The sequence below is a fragment of the Alligator mississippiensis genome, chromosome 2 (genome assembly GCF_030867095.1).
Source record: "Alligator mississippiensis isolate rAllMis1 chromosome 2, rAllMis1, whole genome shotgun sequence".
NCBI classification, from domain to species: Eukaryota; Metazoa; Chordata; order Crocodylia; family Alligatoridae; genus Alligator; species Alligator mississippiensis.
In genome coordinates this window covers 169,432,951-169,456,291 of record NC_081825.1, presented here as the reverse complement: position 1 = coordinate 169,456,291, position 23,341 = coordinate 169,432,951, and the positions used below count along the sequence as shown (strand labels likewise).

Genomic DNA, 23,341 nt, shown 5'->3' with positions numbered 1-23,341 from the left:
AACAACAATACTGAGCAAGTAATACAATGTAGACAGTTGTACTTTGTTCTCTTTGTCACTCTAAAGAAACACATATCAATGAAAGCAACATTTTCTGTGACCACAAACAGCACTGGAAGTTCTCTCAGGCAATGAGTTGAATAGGTGCCATGGGTGGAGACCACTACAATTACAGGTGTGTTTATACTCTTTATGTTTTGACAGTATGCATGATTGGGAGGAAGGGAGGAGAATGGAGGGGGCATGAACCTGAGACAGCATATTAAGGTGGCATAGAAAAGTCATAGTTTTGGATGGAAGGAGTGTTGGGTTCAGCCTGTATGCTTGCAGATATCTGAAGGCTGAAAGAAGAGAGGGGAAGTATGTGCACATTCATGAGTGTAAAGAATGGATTGTGGCAGGATGGATATGAGTTTGGGGATGACACTCAAGAGTGTACATACATTGGTACAGCGGGAGTACCAGGGTGACACCATTGGCCAGAGTGTCTCTAAATGTGGGGGGAACATTGGCAATGTGTAGGGGGTGCACACAGGTGCACATGCACCCCCTGAGATTGGCCGCTGTCACTGCTGGTGGTGCCTGCGGGCAGTCACCAGTCGCCACCTCCCCACCTCGCTGCCAAAACTGCCGGCAGCATCTGCGGGCGGTTGCCAATTGCCACTGGTCGCCACTGACTCTACTGGAGGCAACTGCAGGTGGTTGCAGATCACTGGTCAGTGCTCGCCACCCTCCCTCTCCCCCCAATGCTGCCAACACCACCGCGGCCCCCTGTAGAAGCTCCCCACTCGCTGCTGCCATGCCCCTGCCACTGCCACCTGTGGGTGGTCATCATGCGATGTTCATGGGAGGGAATGAGAAGGTCCCCATTTGTTTTTAGATGGTTGTGAAGAGAGATGGTGGAGGTGGGGTGGGAAGGCAGGGACCTTGGGGTTATAGTAAAATAAATGATTTTGTGTTTTGATTTTGGATATATGGGGGCAAGTGTTATAGGATACATCAGCCAGGCCAAGGGGATTTTCCTGGGCAACTGGTGGAGTGCTGAGTAGAGTGGCCATCACAGAGGACATTGCTGAGGGAGAAGGACAGCAGCACTGAGCAACAGGATTTACCTATGAAGGTATGGGTAGGAATAAAGGAGCCTTGTTGAAGGGGGCTGTGTGGTGAAGATGGGGTGGACTACGGGGCAAGATTTATGGGGGCACCAGGACATATCTGACAGAACATAGGGCAAGGGGGCAGCCAGGGTGCTGAAGGGGTGTCAGGGAGGGGCCAGAAGGGGTGCTAAGAAGGCAGCAGGGAGGAGCATGTGGGAGAGCTAGCAGGTAGCGAGAGCTTCATAAGGGGCCATGCAGGTTCTTGGGCAGAGGTGGGAGATGAGGAAGGGCTGGAGAAGGGGGCTTGGGGAGGGGCCTTGGTTGTGGGAGTGTTGCAAGGCAGCGCCAGGGAAGGTTGTGGGTGCGTGTTGGGGCTCTGGGCAGGGAGCCGGGGGCACTCGGGGTTGCGGGGTGTCTGCTGTGGTGCTGCATCTCAGGGGTGTTGCTGGTGTGACAGGGGAGACAGTAGGGTAGCCACTGGTGATGTGTAGGGGGTGCACATGGGTGCATGTGCACCCCCTGAGGGTGGCGGTGCACCCTCTGCAAAAAGGTGCTGCCAATACTGCTGGCGGCACCTGTGGGCAGTTGCTTCTCACCACCCCCTCCCCCTCGGGTGGTCCGTGATTGCTGGTGGCTGCCATCTGCGGGTGCTTGGCACCCCCCTGCTGCTGACAGTGCTGCAGCTGCCTGCAGGAGCTCCCCACTTGCCACCACCACACTCCCGCTGCCGCTGCCTGCAGGAGCTTGCCGTGCCCTCCCAGTCTCCGGGGGCATGTGGCATTCATGAGGGTGGCCACCATAGAGGACGCTCCGGTTTTCTGCTACTCTGTCTTCTGTTGATACGAAACCTGGCGCCTTTAGGTCCTCTAGTTTTCTTTTCAAGAGAAAAATAAAGGACATAATGGCGTCTGGTTTTGTATCAATAGAGGACAACCGGACTGTCCTCTTTGATTTTTTTTTAAAGAAATTTTTCGTGTTCCCAGCCAAAACCAGTCCAAATCCATGAGTCAGTCCAGAACCATAAGTGGCCCGACAACCAGCAAACATCCTCCACCTCCATCAGGGGCTTCAGATATTTCCAAAGGCTTTTGGCAGCATCCTAGGTGCCGGCCCAAGCCCGGAGGCTCGGGGTTCAGATGCCCCCAAGTGCCGCCTGCCCTCAGCCGTATGGCCGCAGGAGCCAGCTAGGGAGGAGCCTCCCATTTCCAACAAGCGGGCTTTAAGCCCCAACACCTCGGCGGGTCCCGGACCACAACAGAAGAGCAGTTATCCCCGGGAGCGCTGAAGGAAAGCGGCCTCCCTGGCCCCAGACACGTGGTGGCTCCCCTGCCAGGTAAGGAAGCTAGCCATGAGGCGCTCCTAAGCTCGTGCAGCCGGGCGCCCCGCGGGCTGTGGCGGGCGGGGCGGGGCGAGGCGGAGCCGGGAGTCGCAGCCCGGCCCGGCGCTGCCCGCCCGCCGCCCGCACACAATGCTGAGCCGGCGGCTGGCGCGAGCCGGGCGGCGGCGCCCCTTCGGCATCCGCGGAGGGGGCCGGCCCGCTCCCGCTCGCGCTCTCGGGCGCGGGGCTGAGGCAGGTAGCGCCGGGCCGGGCCCGCTGCGCACGTGGCGCCCTCCCGCCGGGGAAGCGGGAGCGGCACACGGGGCGCCGGGCACAAGCGCGCCCCGCGTTTAGTTGCAGCCGCGGCGGCTCGCGCGGCCACGACCAGGGATTGCCCTCCCTTCGGCTCTGAAGGTTGCCGCTGCCCCGGGCCCGGGCCCGGCCGCGCCGCGCTGCTCGGCGGACAAAGGTGGGTTGTTGGCGCCGGGGCCCTGGGGCGCTGCCTCGCCTCCGCGGGCCTTTGTCCCTGCGCGCCCGGGCCCTCGGCCGTGTCCCCGTGTCCGTGCGGCTCGCAGCTCTCCGGGACTCCACGTGCGGGCGGCGGGGAGACGCGTCTCGGGTGCCCGCCGGCACTTGGGAGAAAGTGCAGGATGGCCAAGGTTTCGAGCTGGCACGCCTGGCGCGCCCACTGGCACCAGCATTGCTCTTCCAGGTTTCTGCTGCCCTCAAGCGGGATCGCCCCTTTTCCTGGGTGAGAGCGCATTCCTGTACGGAGAATGTGGTCAGCATAGCTAAGAGTTGGCATGGGTTGATACAGACGCGTTGGCTCAGAGTTTTGAGGTGAAACCCCAAAGCTGTTTTATCTTTCATTTCTTTCGTCCGGTATCGGAGCGTCGGTTCCAGCCCTTTGGGCGGCCAAAATAAATTGATATATGTTTGCCTTTATTGAACTTTGGCATATTTATCAGGTCTTTTAATATTGAGGAATTGCCAGTAATGTAACGTGAGAGTGCCTTACACTTTCAAATTCAGCATTTCAAAATGTTCATGCAGTGACTTAAGTGGAGAGTTTGGCGCTCTGTGGCCCAATGAGTATAAAACCGACCAAATTATTATGTATTACAGAATTTCCTTTTAACTAAGGATTCATTTTGGCTACTTCAAAGGATTCTGGGATTCAGAGGCACAAGAAAAGGTCACTGGGAGGGAAATAAAGTTGCTATCCCATGGATATCCCTTAGTATACTTATTATTTCAGTCAAAATACAGTTGCAGTTATCACTGATTTTTATTAAACTAGCTACCTGAAAATGGACATTTAAAAGACTTTTTTTTTCTACATACTTTGATGTGAATGTCAGTTAATGTGATTTTTTTTCTCCCTTTTCTTCCCTTGCCTTTTTTTTGCACTGCAAGTGATGTACATACCTGTTAAGTGTCATAGCACCCAACAGTCCTCCATGTAACTTATTAACCATTTGTGCTTTATATTAACCATTTCACCATCCCAATCGTTTTGTGTACTTTTTTCATCAAATTATTGGTAATAAAGGGAAATCTTGGACCAATTGACTGCATAGACCAGTGATTCTGAACCAGCTGTGAGGTCTTTTTTTTAGGATGCCACATAATATTAGCGCCATTTGGTTTTGCAGACATCTACACCTGATTCACAAGAGACTTCAAATAGGAATCCATAGTGTTGGCAACATTCTGACCTCTGGTGATCTTTTGAGTTCTTTGCAACCAAACTGCTCTGTTAGTTTTCTGTAGTCAAGAAATGAGGAAAAATGAGGAAGTGGCATTTTCCAAGGGTTGCCTTGAGTCTGATAAGGGGCGCCTTGTGTCTAAACAGTTTGAGAATCATTGACTTAGACATTCACTTAGAGTTCTAAAACAATCATCTCTCTGATTATGAATCACAAGCCATTTGAAGAATCTGAAGGAAACAGTAAAGCAAAAATATACTATTTTTTAAAAGCTTGTGGACTGCAAATTATACTGTTGTTTATACTCGGTTATAGAGATGTGACCTTCAGCCTCAAAGTTAAGGTTTTAATTGTTTCCAATAATATCTTATTTTGACTTCTAGTTTAAAAACTTTAGCTAGATCTCAGTATGCAAACTGATTGCTAGGGAGGATTGCCAGTGCAAAACGAATCATTTTTCCTACCAACGGCTCATGAGGTAAGCCACCAAATCTCCAAGGGTTTAGAACCAGAGTAATTATTCCTGCAATGCTTGAGTGCCATTCAGGTTGATGTGTGCAGCGTTAGTTTCAATTTAATAATGTTTTGGTGTAGATAAAATCAACCAGATAATGTCTTTTGTAGCAGCTGTGAAGCTTCATCTAAAGATATGGAAGCCTCAATTTGCTGCCTAAGTCTTGTAAAGCTAATAATGTTTTTTGTTTTGTGTGTTTTGTCTGTGATATTGTTATGTTACTGCAGTGAGGCAGTTGAGATGAATGTACTGTAATGCAATGGAGTATAGTTGAATAGTAGTTTAAAAACTCACATGCTCAGAGTTCAGCCCTGAGATCAATGAGTCATGTTACGAAGAAGGATGATTTTGGTTTAATATCCAGAATCTGTCTCCCACTTCCCAAGGGCCCGATCCTTGGAGTACACTCATTTAGTAGGAGTCCTAGGGAGAGAGGTTGTTTTGGAGAATTGTGGGGGGAAAAAGGCTTTGTACCAGAGGTGGGGGTACAATGCATATGTCTTTCCATTATGTCTTTTATTTGCATCTCATGACCACCTAGCAGTGCTTTGGATTTCCTGCAACATCTAAATCTTACTTGCTTTGTGAATATTCCATTTCTAAAGATTCTCGTACAGGTTTAGTGTCAAGCAGCTGTTGCGCGAAATCAGTTGTCGTTGGCAGTAAAAGAAAGGAATGGCCCAAAATAGCAAAAAGTTCTCCGCGTGGGGAATTTTCTCATTCCAGTACTAGAAAGGAAGTAGGGAAAGGATTCCTCATCTATAAGTAATCCATTAACAGAGTGTGTTAATCCATGTGTTTTCAGTTTCACCATTGCAAACAATAAGCTATTTCAGTGAACTGACACCATTATTTGCAACTCTCCTGGCAGTTGTTCAAATCAGTGCCAACTGCAGACTCTCAGCCTTTTTCTCTGTCTTGTTCAGTGGCAATAGACACAGTCTCTAATTATTCTTACATACAGTCTCAGCTTAACTTTCATGTACAGTATAATTGCCGTTATGTCTCATAAAAATGGTTCACAAACTTTTTGGATCAATAAATCCTGTCAGCTCTGAGGATTTTTCATGACCATTATGCATCCCTATCATCAAGGTTTTAACTGAATACATGGTAAAAACCCATAGGGCCTGATGTGATGTGCAGGCCAGTTATGGGTCACTTACCCCATGGCTTCTTAAGATTGCCAGTGATTCACAAACTATAATTTGGAACCCGTTGTTTTAGGGTGATAGGGTGATTGCAGCTGCATTGGGATACAGAACTACCTATGTCTTTTGCTTCATTGGTTCTCTTCTTCCCATAGGTGTGATGTTTGTTTCTTATATGCCACCATGAGCCTTTTGGATAGGGTGGGATATAAATCTAAATAAATAATAATAAAGTTTGTTGTGGAAATGGATTCTTTCTCCTCAACTCAGGAAAAACTTTCTTACTATAAGGGTGGCTAAGCATTGGAACAGGCTACCTAGAAAAGTTGTGGAATCTCCATGCTTGGAAATTTTCAAGAAGAGGTTAGATAGACACTTGACTGGGATACCTTAGTCAGGGTGCTCCTGCAATGAGCAGGGGTTTGGACTAAATGAAGTCCAAATCCTGAAGTCCCTTCCAGCTCTATATTTCTGTGATATTCACTTTCTGTCAGTTCCTCTTACCTTTGTTTCAGACTCAATCTGTTTGGTTATATGTGCTTGTTAAACAGTGAATTACTTTTTGAAGGAATGTTGATTGCTTGATGTCCTATCTGTTCTCATAGTAGAACTATGCTTAGAAGTTGAGGATTTTTGGGTGGTTGTATAGACTTTAGCTAAGCTGTGAAAGAAGCCTTGTAAACAAGTCTTTGCAGTAGAAGTAGAGTATATGTAATTATACCCTTTTTCCTATAAAAATGTAAATCCTCTAATTTTCCCATGTAAAATAATTGACTAATTCTGCCTTTCCAGATAGCTCAGCTATAGGATAATCAAAATCTTTAAGGCCAGCTTCAAGGAGTGAACACAAAATGAATAATAGAGCTCAGTTCCCAAGATGCAGAGGGCCACCAGTGTGAACCTGGAAGACTTGAAAATGTCTGCCTGCAGCAACTTTGTGGAACACATTTGGAAGCCTGGCTCCTGCAAAAACTGCTTTTGTCCTAAAGCTTCCCACAGACTGCAGACATCTCTGGAACTGGGAGCCAGCAACGTGCCCTTGCACAGCCGGAATGGAGTTAGAGCCAAGCCTGAGAAAATACCTTCGGAAGATACATATGTAACTGCCTCGCCCTACACAAAGCCGACAATCGCTGTGAAGCCAACGATGATAAACTCAGATGTCTCTGACGTATGGGCGGATGTGAATATGAATGCAGATATTTCACAGGTAATGATTAATGAAGGGAGTGGTATTTTACAGTGTTCCTTTCATGTAAGGCTTGCATTTGGTTGGCAACAATATGGATATTTGTTATGATGGGTATATATTAAGCCTACCTCCGTTATCTTTATTCATTTTTTTTAAACCAGAATCTTTATTTTTTTTCTTCTTCTTTCCATTTGGTTTTTAAACCCAGTTACATCAGCGTCTTTCAGTTTCTAATGCAAAACTTAGCAAAATCTGGTGGAAAACTTGTTAAAATGATATAATATTGAACTAGATTATACATGTAATTCTCAAAGAATCATTCATAAACTTGTTAGGTTAAAAAGACTCTTATCTTGTTGCTTTCTTAATTGCAATATTGTGGATTCTATACACACCTCTCTCCTTCCTGTAACAGAGATTACCCTGACAACCCCAAGGGCTGAATTCCTCTGATTTTTGTACAGAATGTATTAAACATGCATGTTTCCATTCATGACCCAGCCACTGTATCTCAGTTCTGACCTGGAGGGTCCACCTTGAAGGATGAGGGGATCTACATGTCCATGTAGTCCTTGGCTTTTCTGCTACACCTGAGGCTGCCAACTGAATTGGCAGTTCCCGTGGCTAGAAACCTGCTCGCTAGGAAACTATATTTTCATATAGATGACCAAACCATCATCCATTTTTAATGAACTCTTAATTGGTTAATGGATCACTAACCGCCTGTGCCAGTGAACTGGCTAATGTGAACGTTTTACTGCCTGATTTACAAATCTCTTCAACCATTCAGTTCTTTTTAATATACCGTTAAAGGCGGTGAACTGAAGGAGAACATTGCATTAAATAGTGGTTAGTGCTAGAGATGGGACTAAGTGGCATAGTTCAGATCAACATTTTCTTCAAAAAAGTGAGAGTAATTTTTAGATCTGGAGAGTGATTCAAGTCCATTCTAATTATGACAGAAATAATTTGGTAAGGGATTCTGAATACCGTGCATGAGTTTTACATTGTTTTTAGTCCCACCCACTTGTCTGACCACCTTGACTAGTTTCTTCTAGATGTTATGCATATATGCTAATCAATAAGCACAGGAGGTTTGTTTCGGAGAAATGGATTTATGGCAAGCTCTGTTTCTAGTGACTGATTTATCTCTGTTTTTATGTCTGTCCTGCACCAGTTCCATAGTTTGAAACACTGACTGCTTCAACTCCCAGCAAGAAATTGTAAGCAGCTATCTCCCCATTTACTTAAAACATTAGTTGGAGCTGCTTATCAACTGTGCTATAATCAAAGAGTAAATGGGCTCTTGTGCATTTAACTAGACTGTCAGTGCTCTGCTTTACTTCCTTTTTTAGGACATATGGGAATACAAGCATAAATGCAGTTTTCTACTATTAAAGTTGGTGCAGTTACTCTGGTTTTAGTCTCAGTTGCTGAGAGCAGAAATTGGGCTTTGACAGTTTATTCTTCTACACGCAGGTTTCTCCCATCTCAAGTCTTTGGCATGCAACAATTTAGCACTTACCAGGCATGTGTAACACTCTGCATTCCATGAGATTTTCCCTTTCTCTTCCCTTAGTGAGCAGAGGAAAAGAAAAATTGCTACTACCCCCATAGGATGCTGATTCTCACCTGGGGTGCTGTGAGATCTCTTTAAGGGTGCTGCGCTGCCTGGCCCTTGCATAAGGAAAGATGTGCTCTCCTCCCTGTGTCTAGTACCCTGTGTTTGCCCTCAGCTACCCCTGCAGTGTCTGTGGCTATTCCTCTGAGGACTACTACTGCTGACATTGTGCCATCAGCCCCTATGCCCGCTGTCCCCCCTATTCCCAGCCATGTCTCTGGACATGCATCCACAGCTTTACTGTGCAGTTCAGCTCATTCCCTCTGCTCCTCTCATTCTCCCAAGGGTGGTGGGAGGGGCCCCAAAGGCAGTCATTAGCATGTGAGACCCCACAGGAGCATGTTCAGTGGTGAGGGCTATCCTTACTCCCTCGAGTACAGACTGGGGATTGGGAGGGAGCAGATGGGAAAAGAGCAGCACATGACAAGATTAGGTCCTGCCCCCACCACCCTTACCTGGCACAAGCTATATCAGTAGTTCTCAGGGTTTTTTAGTCTCAAGGCCCCTTCCATATATTTTCTGAATTTAGTTTCTAGCTCAGCGATTCTTAACTGGAATCCCACAAAATTCAGAAAATTTACGGAGGGAGCCATATGGCTAAAAAGGCTGAGAAACACTGCTGTTGTGGGAGCAGTTAGAAATAATCCCTGACTTCAGGTCTTGCTATTGGGAGTAAAAATAAGGTCTTCTGGAATGCCTGGGCATGCTACACATGTGTAAGTGAAAGTGGGGAGTACTAGTGCCTCTAGCATATGAGAAGGGAAAAATGTCACTGCTTCCACTTCTAGCTTGAAATGGAAGGGATCTTTTGCCAGCAGCCAAAATGTTCTGGTATCAGTGCCATTTAGTATGAAGCCTTTAATTGGAAGCACTGCAAGAGGGTTCCATTCTGCCAGGTGTTGGTGAATCGATAGAATTACCCAGAGACAAGGAATCTTAAGGCGAAAGCGCAGAGGTAATTGTGTTGCAGCAAATATACTAAAGGAACAGTTCTTCTAGGGGGGAAATGATCTTGCTCTGGAAATAAATTACTTTCATTCCAATCCAAGGTAATATTTCCCAGGTTAGGTCAGATTTTATTCTATTCAATGGGCTGTGTCCTGTGTCTGGAATTTTTTTCCTGTCAGGGTAGGTAAGTTGTTTTCCTGGGGTATCCCAATCTCATGTTCATGTTCTAAGTCAGGGGTTGTCAACCAGGAGTACATGTACCCCTGAGGGTACTTGAGAAGGCCCTAGGGGTATGTGTGGGTGGGCGGGGATGGAGCGCTAGCATGCACCATCCTGCACAGGCGCCAGTCCGCGTTTGGCTGTGCCCGCCCCCAGCTCAGCATCTGGCTGCCAGGGGGTACACTGACCCAAAAAGGTTGAAAACCCGGAAAGAAAACTACTGTAAATACACACACTTCTAATCAGTGACTCTGCTGCTTCTAAATACAATACACACATGCAGTATGTCAGGTGGAAGATGTTACTAGATAAGAACTTGAATAAGAAGAAAATGTAATGCCTTCTTCAATATATAGATTTTGTTAGTAATGCAAGAATTGTAAATGATGCAGAAAGTAGGACATGTTTAGTGAAAAGGTTGAAGTAGTTACTAGTGGGACAAGTACACAGGCACAGAACAGAACTAACCACAAACCTGAGAGAACCTGAGCTGCATTTCTTTTTTCTTTTTTTTAATTCTCTTTCTCTTTAATACACACCCTGAAAATATACTTTTATCTTTGACCTACACAGGTCAGCTGGCAAATGTCTCCTGGAAAACATCTCTTTATGAAGCCTGGAGAAACCCAAAGAACATGCCTTGACAATTTTGGGAGCAGCATTATGAGAGAGCCCTTTGTTCAAGATGCACTAAATGACTGTGTTCAGCATCCTCAAGGCTACTCCATGGTGGGCCTGCATAACCTTGAAAGTAGGGTGGAAAGAAATATCTCTTTCCATAGCTTGGCTTTTGTGGATGAGATGAGTGGACAGGAGGACAGAGCTATACTTGCTAACAAGGAAAAGTGCACTTTGGCACAAAGGGCCTTCTGCCACAAATCATTCTCCTTCACTGACAGAAGCACTATGTCTACCATGGACTCCACTGGAAATCCATCCTTTCAGGTAAGGGAAGGAGCCACACTTCCCTTGGACAGCAGTGGCAATTTCTGCTCTCCAGGCTTTGAAAGTGAAAGTGGGGAGTACTGTTCAATCATGGACTATTGCAGAAAGAGTCCTGTCCCACAAGATACTTCATGTCCAGAGGATAAGGGTGTATGGCATAAAAGTGAAAATCCAGCTACAGGGTTCTGGGGAAAACGGGACCCAGCAGAGAATCCAAGGGAAAAGACAAGATCAGTAAAGTTTAATGAAGATGAATGCAGAGTTTTGAATTTACCTTCATATTTGCAAAGGGAGCACCATTTACATGACCCTCTACAATATCATATGTGTTCAGAAAGAAAAAAGTCAGCATTCAAATCTGAGGCTGCTGTCGTATCAAACAACATACTGAGCAGCAGCAGCAGCAATCCTCTTGCTTTATCCCAGGAAAATGAATGCTATCCCCTCATTAGAGAATCGGATATTAACAAAGGAAACCACTTGGAAAATTCAGGCAGTCCCCAGAATGCTCAACTAGAGCCCCAGCATACCCATCTTGCAGAACCTGCCCACAGTGAACCCATTTATGCTGAAAGTACCAAGAGGAAAAAGGTGCAGTTAAATAATTCTGACGCACATACAAAGACAGACAGGCTTCCATACAGCCCCATCAAAGAGCAGGCTGATGGCCCCTGGAGAGATGGCATGCATCGTTTGAGCAATGAAACAGAGGATTCCACCACGCAAATAGCAGCAAAGATCACAATTATGGCAGCGCATGCGGAGAATGACAAGAAGACAATATTTCTTAGCAGCCCAGACTCAGCTGTTGGGGTCCAGTGGCCATGCATTAGTGCCTCCTTTCATCCTGATTTTGCAACACCATTGCCAACCTTTGGGTATGGAGAAGGCCACCAAGCAAGTATTGGGATGGGTCTGGGTGAAGACAGCCATAGATTTCATCAACAAACAGACAGCAAGTACTTAGTTAATGAGAGCCCTTCTGTTCCTCCCAAAATGTCCAGAAACATCCAGACTAGCAGTGAGGAGATGCACATGCCTGCAATCAGCTCTCCTGTGGCTGGACTGCATGACAGTGATGATCATGATGGTCCCAGCACCCAACTCTCTTCAAGGAACGGTACAGATACTAGCGTTTTTGAGGCTTTGCCCTCTTTCTGCTCTTATATCAATGGAATGTCAGCAGAGGAACTCAGCAGGGGTCTGCCAGTCTCCTCCTATGAGAGAAGGCATAAAAACACTGTTGCAGCATGGAGTAGGCAATGCCGAATAGAGGAGGAAGAGGAGGAAGAGCAGGAGCTCTTAAACTACCCACAGGCAAGGGACACGGATAATGGACCAGCTAGTGCTCCCAGCAGTGTCACTGCCCATCAAATGGAAGACTGCAGTCTTCAGGAAAACAACCCTGGGATGTGCAAATCAGCATCTTTTGCTTTTGATTTCCCTTCAGACAAGAAGGAAATTGAGGAATTTGTACCTCCTCCTCCACCTCCAAAGAAACAATCCAGGTACAGTTGGATGTATGAAAGTGTTCTGATGTTAATTTTTGTACTGAAGATGATTACAAGTTATGTATTTAAACCCAAAGAGAGTTGCTTGCTGCAGGGATGAACCTAATTGAAGGAGGCTTTTCTTTTTTCATCCTGATTTAAAATATGAATGGCCTGATAAGAACTGACTTTCTGGAATTGCTGTGCAGCTGCATACTTTATTTCCTATCATGCCAGATCTTTATAAGCCCCTGTACAAATGTTGTGATAAGTTGTGGCAGTCCTTTAGAGTTGATATAAAAAAGAGCTTCTGGTTGCACTTGTTTTATGTGCCCTTTTCTTCATTATATTGATGTAAAGACACAGGAAGCTCTTATCATTTCCTAAGTCAGACGTGGACTAGAAGCCCTGTCATGCATAGGAATACTCAGATACCAACCAAAGAACAGGTTATAAAATCCTAGACGATATACATTTATTAGAGAGAACCCCTAGTTAAGATTCACCAACACTTTTTTAGTTGCTTTTAACTTTGCAAAATATTAACTGTTTGGGCTGAAATTCTGCCTAATGAGTGTCTCCCTTAGGCTGTTTTAGTAGTAGTAGTAGCAGGAGCATTGTTTCAGCTAAAAAGGACTCAGCCATTTCTGAGAACAAAGTTAAGAGAAAATACATCATTTTGTATCTGTTAAAAAGTTGAGAAGCTCAAGCATCTACAGGCCTTGGAGTAGACAGTTAAAAGTTGTTGGGGAGATAAAAAAGAGGGTCCGTTATGTGATCAGGTAACTAAAGACTGATAAAATGTACTTGCAAAGGGACAGAACTCTGGTTGCACAAACCAGCTTAACTCCAGAATTTCCTAACTTCTGAGTGTTTGACTTTGTTTTTGCATTTAAAAGAAAGTTAAAGTAGCAATTATGTATATTAAATGTATATGGAAAACAGCTATCCCTCTGAAAGGTCTGCTGCCTTCCAATAATAACTGGTCCTCTCACAATTTGTTACATTATTTTTCTGCATTTAAGTTTGTGTCTCAATAAAAAAATCAAATGAAGACCAGGACCAATGAATACAAACTCCTGGAAGGCTGCTTCAGGCTTAATACCAGGAAAAACTCCTTCACAGTCAGGGTGTCCAGACTATGGAATAAACTCCCTCCAGAGATGGTGCAGTCACCTACCCTGGAGGTTTTCAAGAGGAGACTAGACAGTCACCTCTCTGGGGTCACTTAACCCCAGTTGTCTTCCTGCCTAGAGCAGGGGGGCAGGACCCAATGATCTGCAAGGTCCCTTCCAGCCCTAACAATCTATAAATCTAAATTCTTCCCAGGGCTCTTGGTAAATCAGGCAATTTGGTAGATGAGGTAGATACTTACAATGGGTATGTAGAAGATGAAATTAGATTAACAAATCCTTCCATTTTATAACTTGTCCATTTCTCCCCAATATGATTAAGTTACAAGGCGTATAACTTCTAGTGCATTTTTTTATAAGTAGAGGAGAAAGAAAATTGTTTGAAGAAGAGAGGCAAGTCCAGCTACTAGGCTTTGAAGCCAAAGGAAGTGGTGAAACTGGTTTACTTGAGAATTTTAGTTTGCTGTTGTGCAAATTCAGTTGCATCTTAATATTCCATTGCTGAATTTGAGATTTATTACACCTTGCATAATAGAGAAGATGAGTTTTTAGAATAGCTAAACAATAGACAAAAAGCATTTCTGTAAAAAGGGAAAGAACAGAAAGCTTTAGAACTCCTCAGCAGTCAGAGAAAGGAGAGCATTCATGGAAGGACAGCTTTTCAGAAAAGCCTTATGCCACACATTCTTCTTGCTGTGGCAGGTGCACCTCCAGATTGACATGGAGGGTAAGAAAGGGACCACAGAGAGCCTGCTTTAATATCAAATATAGCAACAGAAAAATATTTTGACTCTGACCTTGTGTACTTTTGTCCCTGGCTGCTGGCATGTTGTTCCTCACATTAACCTGTGGCTTGTGACTGTGTTCTTTCCAGAATACTTAGTCTGATTCAGACTTTAGCAGAATAGAAAGCTGTGAAAATACGTTGCTGTGGAAGAGAGAGTTTTGCATCTCATTCAGTATCACTTGAACGCACAAGAATTACAGGAATGTAGGAAACAGGAAGTTATTTATGGAGGCAAGAAATGTGAGGTGCTGGCAGAGCCTAATGAAGTCAGGCCAGGGCCTTAGACTTCATGACAGCCTATCTGACCCTGCCCTTCCATCATTGCTCTCCTCCCCCACTTTGATGTGGTAAGTGGCTGTTTCCTTCCTGAAAAGACAGAACAGTAACATGGAGCCCCTTTTCTCCACCAGGAGTTGGAGTTTTCCTATGGCTGCTGAGCTCTCCTTCCTTTCTCCCCAGGGTTGCCACCCTAGTAGGGATGGTGATCTTGGGCAGGAGGACTCTTCAGTTCTAATATGCTAGTTGTTGAAGTATGTGCTTGAAGGGCCTGCTGTGTTCCTCTCCTTCTGCTGTAGGACCGGCAAAGGCCCCTCATAATAGTGTGTGTTGGAGTTAACACTCCAGGGAGCCTGATGGGGAAACTTCCTCCCCTCAGTGTCATCACAGACTACCTGCGTACTCAGGCAAAGACTACTGCAGCCATTACTCCTCAGTCCCATTCAGAACTTGTCTTCACACACACAAGGGTTAGAAAGTTATACTTTAAAAAATGAAAGTTGAATTTGTATGATCATATGTTCCCACATCTTGGGATCCCTTAAATCGGTTCTAGTTATTAAAGTAGGCAACAGTGTTATGTTTTATCCACTTGTGTCTTCTGACAATAGACGAGATTGTGGTGTATCTGCATAGTAGATGCCTTGATCCCCTCCATTCCAACTATCCAAAGAGCAGATATTTCCCCCCAGCTGCCAACTCCCCTGTAACAGCCTTAAAAAGATCAGGTCACAGTTTCACAGGTTTCATAAATCCAAAAATATCAACCTGTTCACCTTCTTTGTACATGTTCTCATTTCCATTTTAACTTTTGTTTCTCTGAGCATGTTTCATGCACAGCATAGCACATTGCTTGTGTGTGGGCCTGTTAGCATATGTGCAGAGATATATGTAGAATACCTGTATATAGGGTAAGCATGTGTTTATATTCCTCCTCCCTTGATCTGTGTGCAGTGTTTGCCAAACTGTGGTTCTGCTAAATATGTGGAAACTTAATAAGCATTTTTCATATAAAGGGTCAGACCATAGAATTTAATCATGAAAGTCTAAAAATCCACTTTGGCTTAAGCCTAATCTGTAGGTTTAAGACTAGTTCCTTGGCTGCTGCTAAGGAGCTCACAGTACAACTTGGGACAATGCAGAGGTGACTTCCAGCCGAATTTATGTCTTTCCAGTGCTGGAAAGTCTGTAAAAGAATGTATCTGTGCTGGAAGAGTCTTTGCTCTCAGAGCTATGCCAGCAGAGCCGCCTAGTGGAGACAAGGCATAGGCCAGCAAAAGAATTTGTGTTGGCATAGTTACAGCCATGGTTGCATCTATGGAAGGGTTTGCCTGCAGAGCTATCCTGGTTCGGGGATATAATGATTTTTTCATTCTCCTTGTCCACATAGCAGTATTGACAAAACTTTGCCCTCCAGACTTGACTCAGATTTAGTCTTGGGCTTTTGTTAAACCTGTTCAGAGGACTAGCTAAACAAAGCCAGGTGTTACTGGCCGCAGGTGACTATTTGATGACAGGCAGGGATGGCCAGCGTGCAGGAAAGCACAGGACAGGTCAACTGCCCACAAGCCTTGCTTCCTGGTGTCTCAAAAACAAACTGTGCCATTGGAACTATAATTCTGCTTCTGGCACTGAAGGGTCCTTCCATGGTCAGAAATGCTGGTTATGGGACATTTTGTGCTATCAGAGCAGTGTAAATTGGATGCAATGGAGGCTGGCACCTAACACCACCATCTGAAAACAGTTGCTTTAATGCATACCTTGGAGAAAACAGTTCAGAGCATTCATCATACTATTAAAATGTTACAGGAAAAGGGGGAACATTTAATATGCCTATGACAGAATAAAGGCAATACCAGTCCTTTAAAAACACTAACCTTGCAGTGCAAGAAAAGGATTGTGATAATCTATACTGAAATATAGTATAGTTGAGAATACGCTTGATCTTGGTCTTTTGGCTAAGATCAAGCATATTTATTCTCAACTGTGGGAATTGTTTGAGTGGGGCACTTCTAGAATTTATCTTAAAGGGAGGCTTGTTACTCCACCCCTCAGACCACAGAGAGTAGGAGTGAGGAGTGGCTGGAGCCTGTGGGCTGGAAAGGGACACTAGGGAGCCACGCAGGGATCAGGTGCTTGAATGGGGAAACCCTCTATCACTGCTGCTACTGCTGTCCCCATCTGACACAGACATGGATGGAGCCTCAGAGACAGTGGTGGCAGGAAGGTGAGGTTCTTCATTCTGGTACCTGCTCCCTGCCCTCTCAGTCCTCATGTGTCCCCTGTTGGCTGGGAGCAGATGCTGGAAAGAGGAGCCAACCCCCTGCTACCACCACTATCCTGTGAAGCTTGGATCCCTGTGCAGCTTCTCCCTGCAGCCCCCAGCAGCAGCAGGATGGGAGAGGCTCTGGGACTCTATCCATGTCTGGGTCAGATAGGGTCAATGACAGCCTCACACATATTCCTCCTTTAAGTGCCTCTCCCCAGCCTGGCTGCTCCCTCCCCTGCCATTTTCTCTGCTGGTAGGGAGGAGGTGCTGGAAAGAGAAACCTATGCAGGCCCAGAGCAGGCCCTGGCTGAACCTGGCACTTTGTGCAGCTGTTCCCTGTAACTCGCAGCTAGAGCAGAGCAGAGGGAGCTATGGGGCTCCCCCGGTGCTGGGGTCGGCTGGGAACAGTGGCAGGGCATCCCCTTCCAGCACCTGCTGGCCAGCAGGGATCACAGTGGGGGTATGGCAGAAAGAAGAAACTAGGCTGTTGCTGCTGATGTTCCTATGGAACCACATGCAGCCACAGCCTGTGGCTGGAGTCAGGTAGGAGCAGTTTTGCGGTTCCCCCTGCACCTGGGACGGTGGTGGTGGCAACTGTAGAGGTGTCTATCTTTACTGCTATACCCTGTCTGGATCCACCCTTTGTGTGTGCATTTGTTTTGTTTTATTTTTCTTTATCTTTTTTTTTTTTTTACTACTTGAGCCTTACAGTACACATTCAGTTTCATGCAGGAAAATGAAAACTGTTTACCTTGTCTAATTATACTTACTGCTTATTTGAAAGGGAGCTACAGTATACTAATTTGAAAGCAAACCAAGTACTAGCATGTTTAGATTTTTCTCCTTGGCTATAAGAGATTTAAAAAAAAAATACTTCGCAGTATAATTCCTACATGGTACTGAGGAGACTGGTATGGAGAAATAGCCTTGTTGTCAATGTCTCAGAAGCACTTACAAACATAAGAACATAGAAGTGCCATATTAGATTAGACCGGGGTGGGCAAAATATGGCCTACAGGCCAAATCTGACCTGCCAAGGGATTCTGTCTGGGCCAGGTGCATCCCTCAGCTCCGCCTGGCCCAGGCACAGGTGGCAGCCTAGGCCATGGCACTTATGGCTGTCACATCACCCCTGAGTATGCGGCAGGGCAGGGGTGGCATGGTAGTAGGGCTCAACTTCCCAGCAGCCCCTGCAGCAGCAGCTCACTCTGCCTGGCTGCCACTTCCCATTGTCTCTGCTGCCATCGCTGCTGGACCCAGTCCTGCTGTCCCAGGACCCCTGCAGACAGGGCATGCTTGGCTGGGCAGATGGGATGAGGCCACAGGTAGGCACCAGAATCTTAGGGTGGTGACAGCATAGGGCTAGGGCTGGGGCAGAGCCATGATCTGCTCTCCACACAGCCCTGCAACAGGTACCAGTTCAGTGGGCAGAAACTGGCACCCATTGCAGGGATGTGCAGAGAGCAGATCACATCTCTGGGCTGAGGGCCCCGCACCACCCCACACTGCACCTGGTTCATGCCATGGCTGCAAATGGCCCAGCAGCATAGGGCGGCCTTTGCGAATTGTGACCAGCCCAGCCTGGGAGGGAGCTGGAGTACCCACCTGTGACCCAGTCTCCACTGCCCCCAACTCAGCAGAGGTGCGCATGGGCAGCCCCAGTACAGCACAGCTACAGGGCAGCACCGATCAGCTTGGCAGTGTGGGATGGTCTACTCCACTCATGATCCATTAGGGCTGCCCTGAGCTGCAAGGCCATGAGTAGTCACAGTGCAAACCAGGTGCAGCACAGGGCCAGGTCCCCAGGCAGAGCCACAATCTACTCCCTGTACATCCCTGTGATGGGCACCTGTTCAGTGGGCAGGAGCTGCTGATGCCCATGGAACTGGAATGAGCAGGACATGTGGGAAGTGGAGTGTGGCTTAGCCCTGGTCACAGTCCCATACTATCACAGCTTTGTGATCCCAGACCCATTCCTGGCCCTGCCTGCCTGTCCTACTCTCAGACACCACTCCTGGCCCCCCTATGGCCCACATTCCTTCCACCCAGCTGAGCGCACCCCATCCACAGCAGTCCTGGGCTGGTCTCAATGAAGACCCTGCCTGCCTGCCTGCCTGCTCCCTTTTGCACCCCCAGCAGTAGATGTGGGGCAGATGCACCCTGAGCCAGATAAACTCAATTGGCGTCCCCCCCACCATGCCAAGCTGAGTCAGGTGCTGCTGGGCTGATTCAGCACCTCCCCAGCCCTCGGCAGCTCCGCAAAACTCCCTAAACATCTCTCCAGTCCAAGTAATTGCCCACCCCTGGGTTAGACAAATAATCCCTCTAGCATGGTATCCCCACAAAATCTGGGGACTTTCTGGTTGGTCTCCTCCTGGCCCTGGCCAAGTTGTCCTTCTACCAGACCAGGAAGACGGCTGCAGGGCTGCCATCCTTTCTGTTGTCCATGCACATTGCTGAGCAGAGTTTCACTGAGCTGTGTCCACTGGATCCTTGGGTACATTCAAGGGATAGTGGGTGCTAGCTGGAATTCTCTGCTTGGTGTCCTTGACACCTTAGTTATTAATCTATGATATCCTGTTCCTCTTTTTTCATGATTTGTCCCACAGAACTAGTAGTTGTACATTTAGTAGCCTACCTCTAGCCACTGGGGGGGAAGGGGAGGGGTTACTTCCTGGTGGGTCTAAGTTCATGGTCATTGTATACAAATAGGCCTGTCTCCAACAGTGGCAATTGTTGATGCTTTAGAGCAGGGATCAGGAACATACAGCCCAGAGGCCAGATCCAGCCCTCAGAGCTACTGTATGTGACCTGTGGAGCTGGAAGGTCTTTCTTTGCACCTGTGGTAGTGCTAGACAATGAGGAACTGTGCTTGGGCTGGGCAGCTGGAAGCTACACCTACATTGCTGCCATTTCTTCTTGTCCCCTGCTTCCTGGCTACAGCTTCCTGCTGGCAGGAAACCGAACAGGGCTGGCCAGCTTCCAGCTGTGCCTACACTGCAGCTGGGAGTGGGAGGGGGAGGGGGATAGGGAGAAATAGGTTTGGGTAAGTGCAGCCTCCAGCTTCCTGGCCCTGGTGCTGCTCCTAGCTGCCTGGCCCCAGCACAGCTCCCCACCAGCTGGAAGCTGTGCTTACACCCCAACTGGGGGCTGGGAAAAGCAGTGGTAGCACCAGCACAGCTTCCAGCTGCCTGGCCCTGGCACAGCCCAGGCAAAAACCCCTCCCTCCTGATGCACTACTGAAGCCACCAGGCCTGTGCTGGACTGGAGCCAGATTTTTCTGGCCCATGACTTGAAAAATTGCCAGGCCCTGCTTTAGAGGGAAAGTATATATACAGGTCATGTCTAATGTAATCCATCCCCTGTCATACTGTCACTGGCATCAACCATCATTGGTTTAGGTGTGATATGTTATAAAGCTGATATGCAGAAGGAAAGTGCTGGGTTTGTGCCTTTTGGATGCATTGTTTAGCTATATAGTGAAGCCCTGGACCATGGGTTGACAACCTACACCATTTTAGGCCAAATCCAGCCCACAGAGCCATGTAATTTAGCTTGCAGACGTGGGGATTGGGGGTCATTCAGCAGTGGATGGTTTCAGCAGTGGTCACTTTTCTGTAACCACTGTCTACCACCACAAGAAGAAGCGGGGACAGCCTCTGAGTCCTGGCACCCCGTACTTCCTCCAACCTGAGCTTTATCATTCAGGCTGCAGCCTAAAAAGTTTGCCGACTCCTCCCCTAGATCTTTTTTGGAATGCCTCTGTCCCTTCAGGAACAAGCCAGGGAATGCCATAATGAAGTATACTGCTCCTATTCCGTGCATGCTACTCTTCAAAACAGATGATGTAGCCCACTTGGTGCAGTATTAGGCACATACTGTACACCCCTCTGAGAGAGCAAGTGACTGACATGTGCCTAGCACCTCACTAACAGGATACTTGTTATAGCAGGGGTGGCCAACTTGCAGCATGTGTGCCCAAAGAGGCATAGCAGCCTCTTTGTGGCATGTGTACATAATTTGTCTTACCGCATGTAGTGCTGTAGTGCCCCCATTGTGTTACAGCATGTAGTATGTGTGGAGCAGACAAAACATGCTTCCCTCCAGTGCTCTCCAGCATGGTCCTACGGTAATGGAGACAGGCCTTTCTTTGCTTCTTTTTTGAGTTCTTTGGTTTTTGTTTTTGTTTCCTATTCGTTTTGCTTTTTTTATTATTATTATTATTTTAAAAAAATAGACATTTACATCTATAAAACCTGAACCTGTAGGGAAAACTGGTTGAATTATGACATTGCATGAGAAAAGAGATTGATCAAGGAAGGGATTTTTATTCTGACTGTTTCAAAATATTGCAGGGTAATCAACTCTTGGAATTCTTAACAATGTGTAGTGGATTCTCCATCACTGGGAATCTCTAAATCGTCATTATATTTCTTTCTAAAAGTGATGCTGTAGTTCAGCCACAAGTTATTTGTCTGCAGGAATGCTTGAGTAAAATCTTCCAGCCTGTGTTCTGGAGGCTGAGTAAGCATCCATAGCAGTTTCTTCTGGCCTGAAAATATGTGCCAATTATTTCTGCAGCATCTTTTGGTGTTAGCTCTCTAATTGGTTTTAACATAATTAATACTATCTTCAAAATGCTCTAACAAGTACGTATCTCATAAGCATGTTCATAGATTCATAGATTGTAAAGGGCTGGAAGGGACCTCACAAGAACATAGGGTCCAGTCCCCCTGCACTAGGCAGGAAAGACAACTGAGGTCAGGTGACCCCAGTGAGGTGACCATCCAGTCTCTTCTTGAAAATTTCCAGGGTAGATAGATTGAACCACTTCTGGAGGGAGTTTATTCGACTGTCTGGATTCTCTAATTGTGAAGAAGTTTTTCCTAGTATTAAGCCTGAAATGGTCTTCCAGGAGTTTATGGCCATTACTCCTGGTTTTCCCCAAGGGTGCCCTGGTGAACAGTTGTTTGCCAAGCCCTTGATGTATTCCCATGCTAGAGTGGTAAACTACTACCAAATCCCCTCTCAGCCTTCTCGTTTTTAGGCTGAAGAGACCCAAGTCCCTCAGCCTTTCCATGTATGGCTTGCCTTGCAAGTCTCTGATCATACAGGTGGCCCTGCTCTGGACTCTCTCAAGCTTTTCCATGTCCTTGTTGAAGTGCAGCACCCATAACTGGATGCAGTACTCCAGCTGCGGTCTCACCAATGCTGAGTAAAGCGGATGAATCACTTCCTTGGTTTTGCTTGAGATGCATTGGTTGATGCACACCAGAGTATTGTTTGCCCTGCTGGATACAGCATCGTACTAATGGTTCATGTTCATACTATGGTCAGTTATTACCCCTAAGTCCCTTTCAGTCATGATGCTAGTCAGTTTGGCACCACCAAATCTGTAAGTGTGTTAGGGATTGTTCATCCCCAGATGGAGCATTTTACACTTCTCAATGTTGAACTTCATCTGCTTCCAATCCACCCAATTTGCCAGCCTGCTTAGGTTCGCCTGTATCTGCAGCCTATCTTCAAGCATGATCATGCTTCCCCATAATTTGGTGTTGTCCACGAACTTGACCAGTGAGCTCTTTACCTCCACATCCAAATCATTGATAAAAATGTTGAAAAGCACTGGACCAAGCGCAGACCCGTGAGGGACACCACTAGTCACTTCTTGCCAGGACGACACAGATCCATTCATTAGACCTCTCTGGGTCCTACCCTGCAGCCAGCTTCGTACCCACCTAACTGTTGAGCAATTAAATTTCAATCCGTCAATTTTCCTTTGAGAACATCATGGGATACCAGATCCAAAGGCCTTTTGGAAGTCAAGGTACACAATGTCGACCTCCTCTCTCTTATCCAGGTGGTGAGTTACTTGGTCATAGAAGGAAATGTGATTGGTAAAACAAGATCTGCCCATGACAAAGCCATGCTGGCTATCATTCAGAATTGTACCTTCTGCAAGCCTATTGCACATGGACTCCTTAATGAATTTTTCTAGGATTTTCTCTGAGAGAGAAGTTAGGCTAACTGGCCTATAGTTGCCCGGGTCCTCCCTCCTTCCCTTCTTGAAGACAGGCACAACATTGGCCCTCTTCCGGTCTCCAAGGACCTCCCCTGAGTGCCACGAGTTTTGGAAGAGTTTCACTAGAGGTCTCGCAATGACTTTGGCCAGCTCTTTCAGCACTCTTGGATGAAGTTCATCTGGCCCTGCTGACTTATAAATGTCTAACTGTTCTAACTGATCACTCACCAGCTCAGTGTCAACAGCATTACCATGCCTATTCTGTACCCTATCTAGCATGATTTTCCCTTTTGTCTGGTAAAATACCAAAGCAAAGTAGTCATTCAGGAATTCAGATTTCTCCTGAGTGTTGGCAACCAGCAGTCCTGAGTTGTTAAGCAGGGGCCCCACACTTCCATTTGTTTTCCTCCTGTTCCCTACATACCTGAAGAAGGACTTCTTATTGTCCTTGTGCCCGTTGCTAGTTTAAATTCAGTCACTGCCTTAGGCTTTCTGATCTGCTCCCTACAAGCACGGGCCATTGTTGTGTAGTCCTCCTTGGGGACTGTCCCAAGCTTCCATTGTTTATATGCCTCTATCTTCTTTTTCAAGAGGACCATGATATCCCTATTAAGCCAAGAGGGCTTCCCAGCCCTTCTGCTACCTTTGCT

The 23,341-nt window shown here is 46.5% G+C and overlaps 1 protein-coding gene across 3 annotated transcripts in view; it reads left to right on the top strand.

Moving 5' to 3' along the window:
• Nucleotides 1-2,361: 2,361 nt before the first annotated feature.
• The window catches only part of PRAG1 (PEAK1 related, kinase-activating pseudokinase 1), a 52,219-nt gene continuing 31,239 nt past the window's right edge, over nt 2,362-23,341 (top strand). The window contains exons 1-3 of one of the 3 annotated variants that reach the window (XM_019494154.2): nt 2,362-2,430; nt 6,582-6,999; nt 10,343-12,222. In XM_019494154.2, the coding sequence (XP_019349699.1) occupies nt 6,667-6,999; nt 10,343-12,222 (2,213 nt within the window). In that variant the 5' untranslated portion in view covers nt 2,362-2,430; nt 6,582-6,666. Of the gene's footprint in view, nt 2,431-2,556; nt 2,885-2,961; nt 3,167-6,581; nt 7,000-10,342; nt 12,223-23,341 lie in introns of those variants that run through there. The other 2 variants (XM_006278816.4, XM_019494153.2) reach the window with 2 other exon arrangements.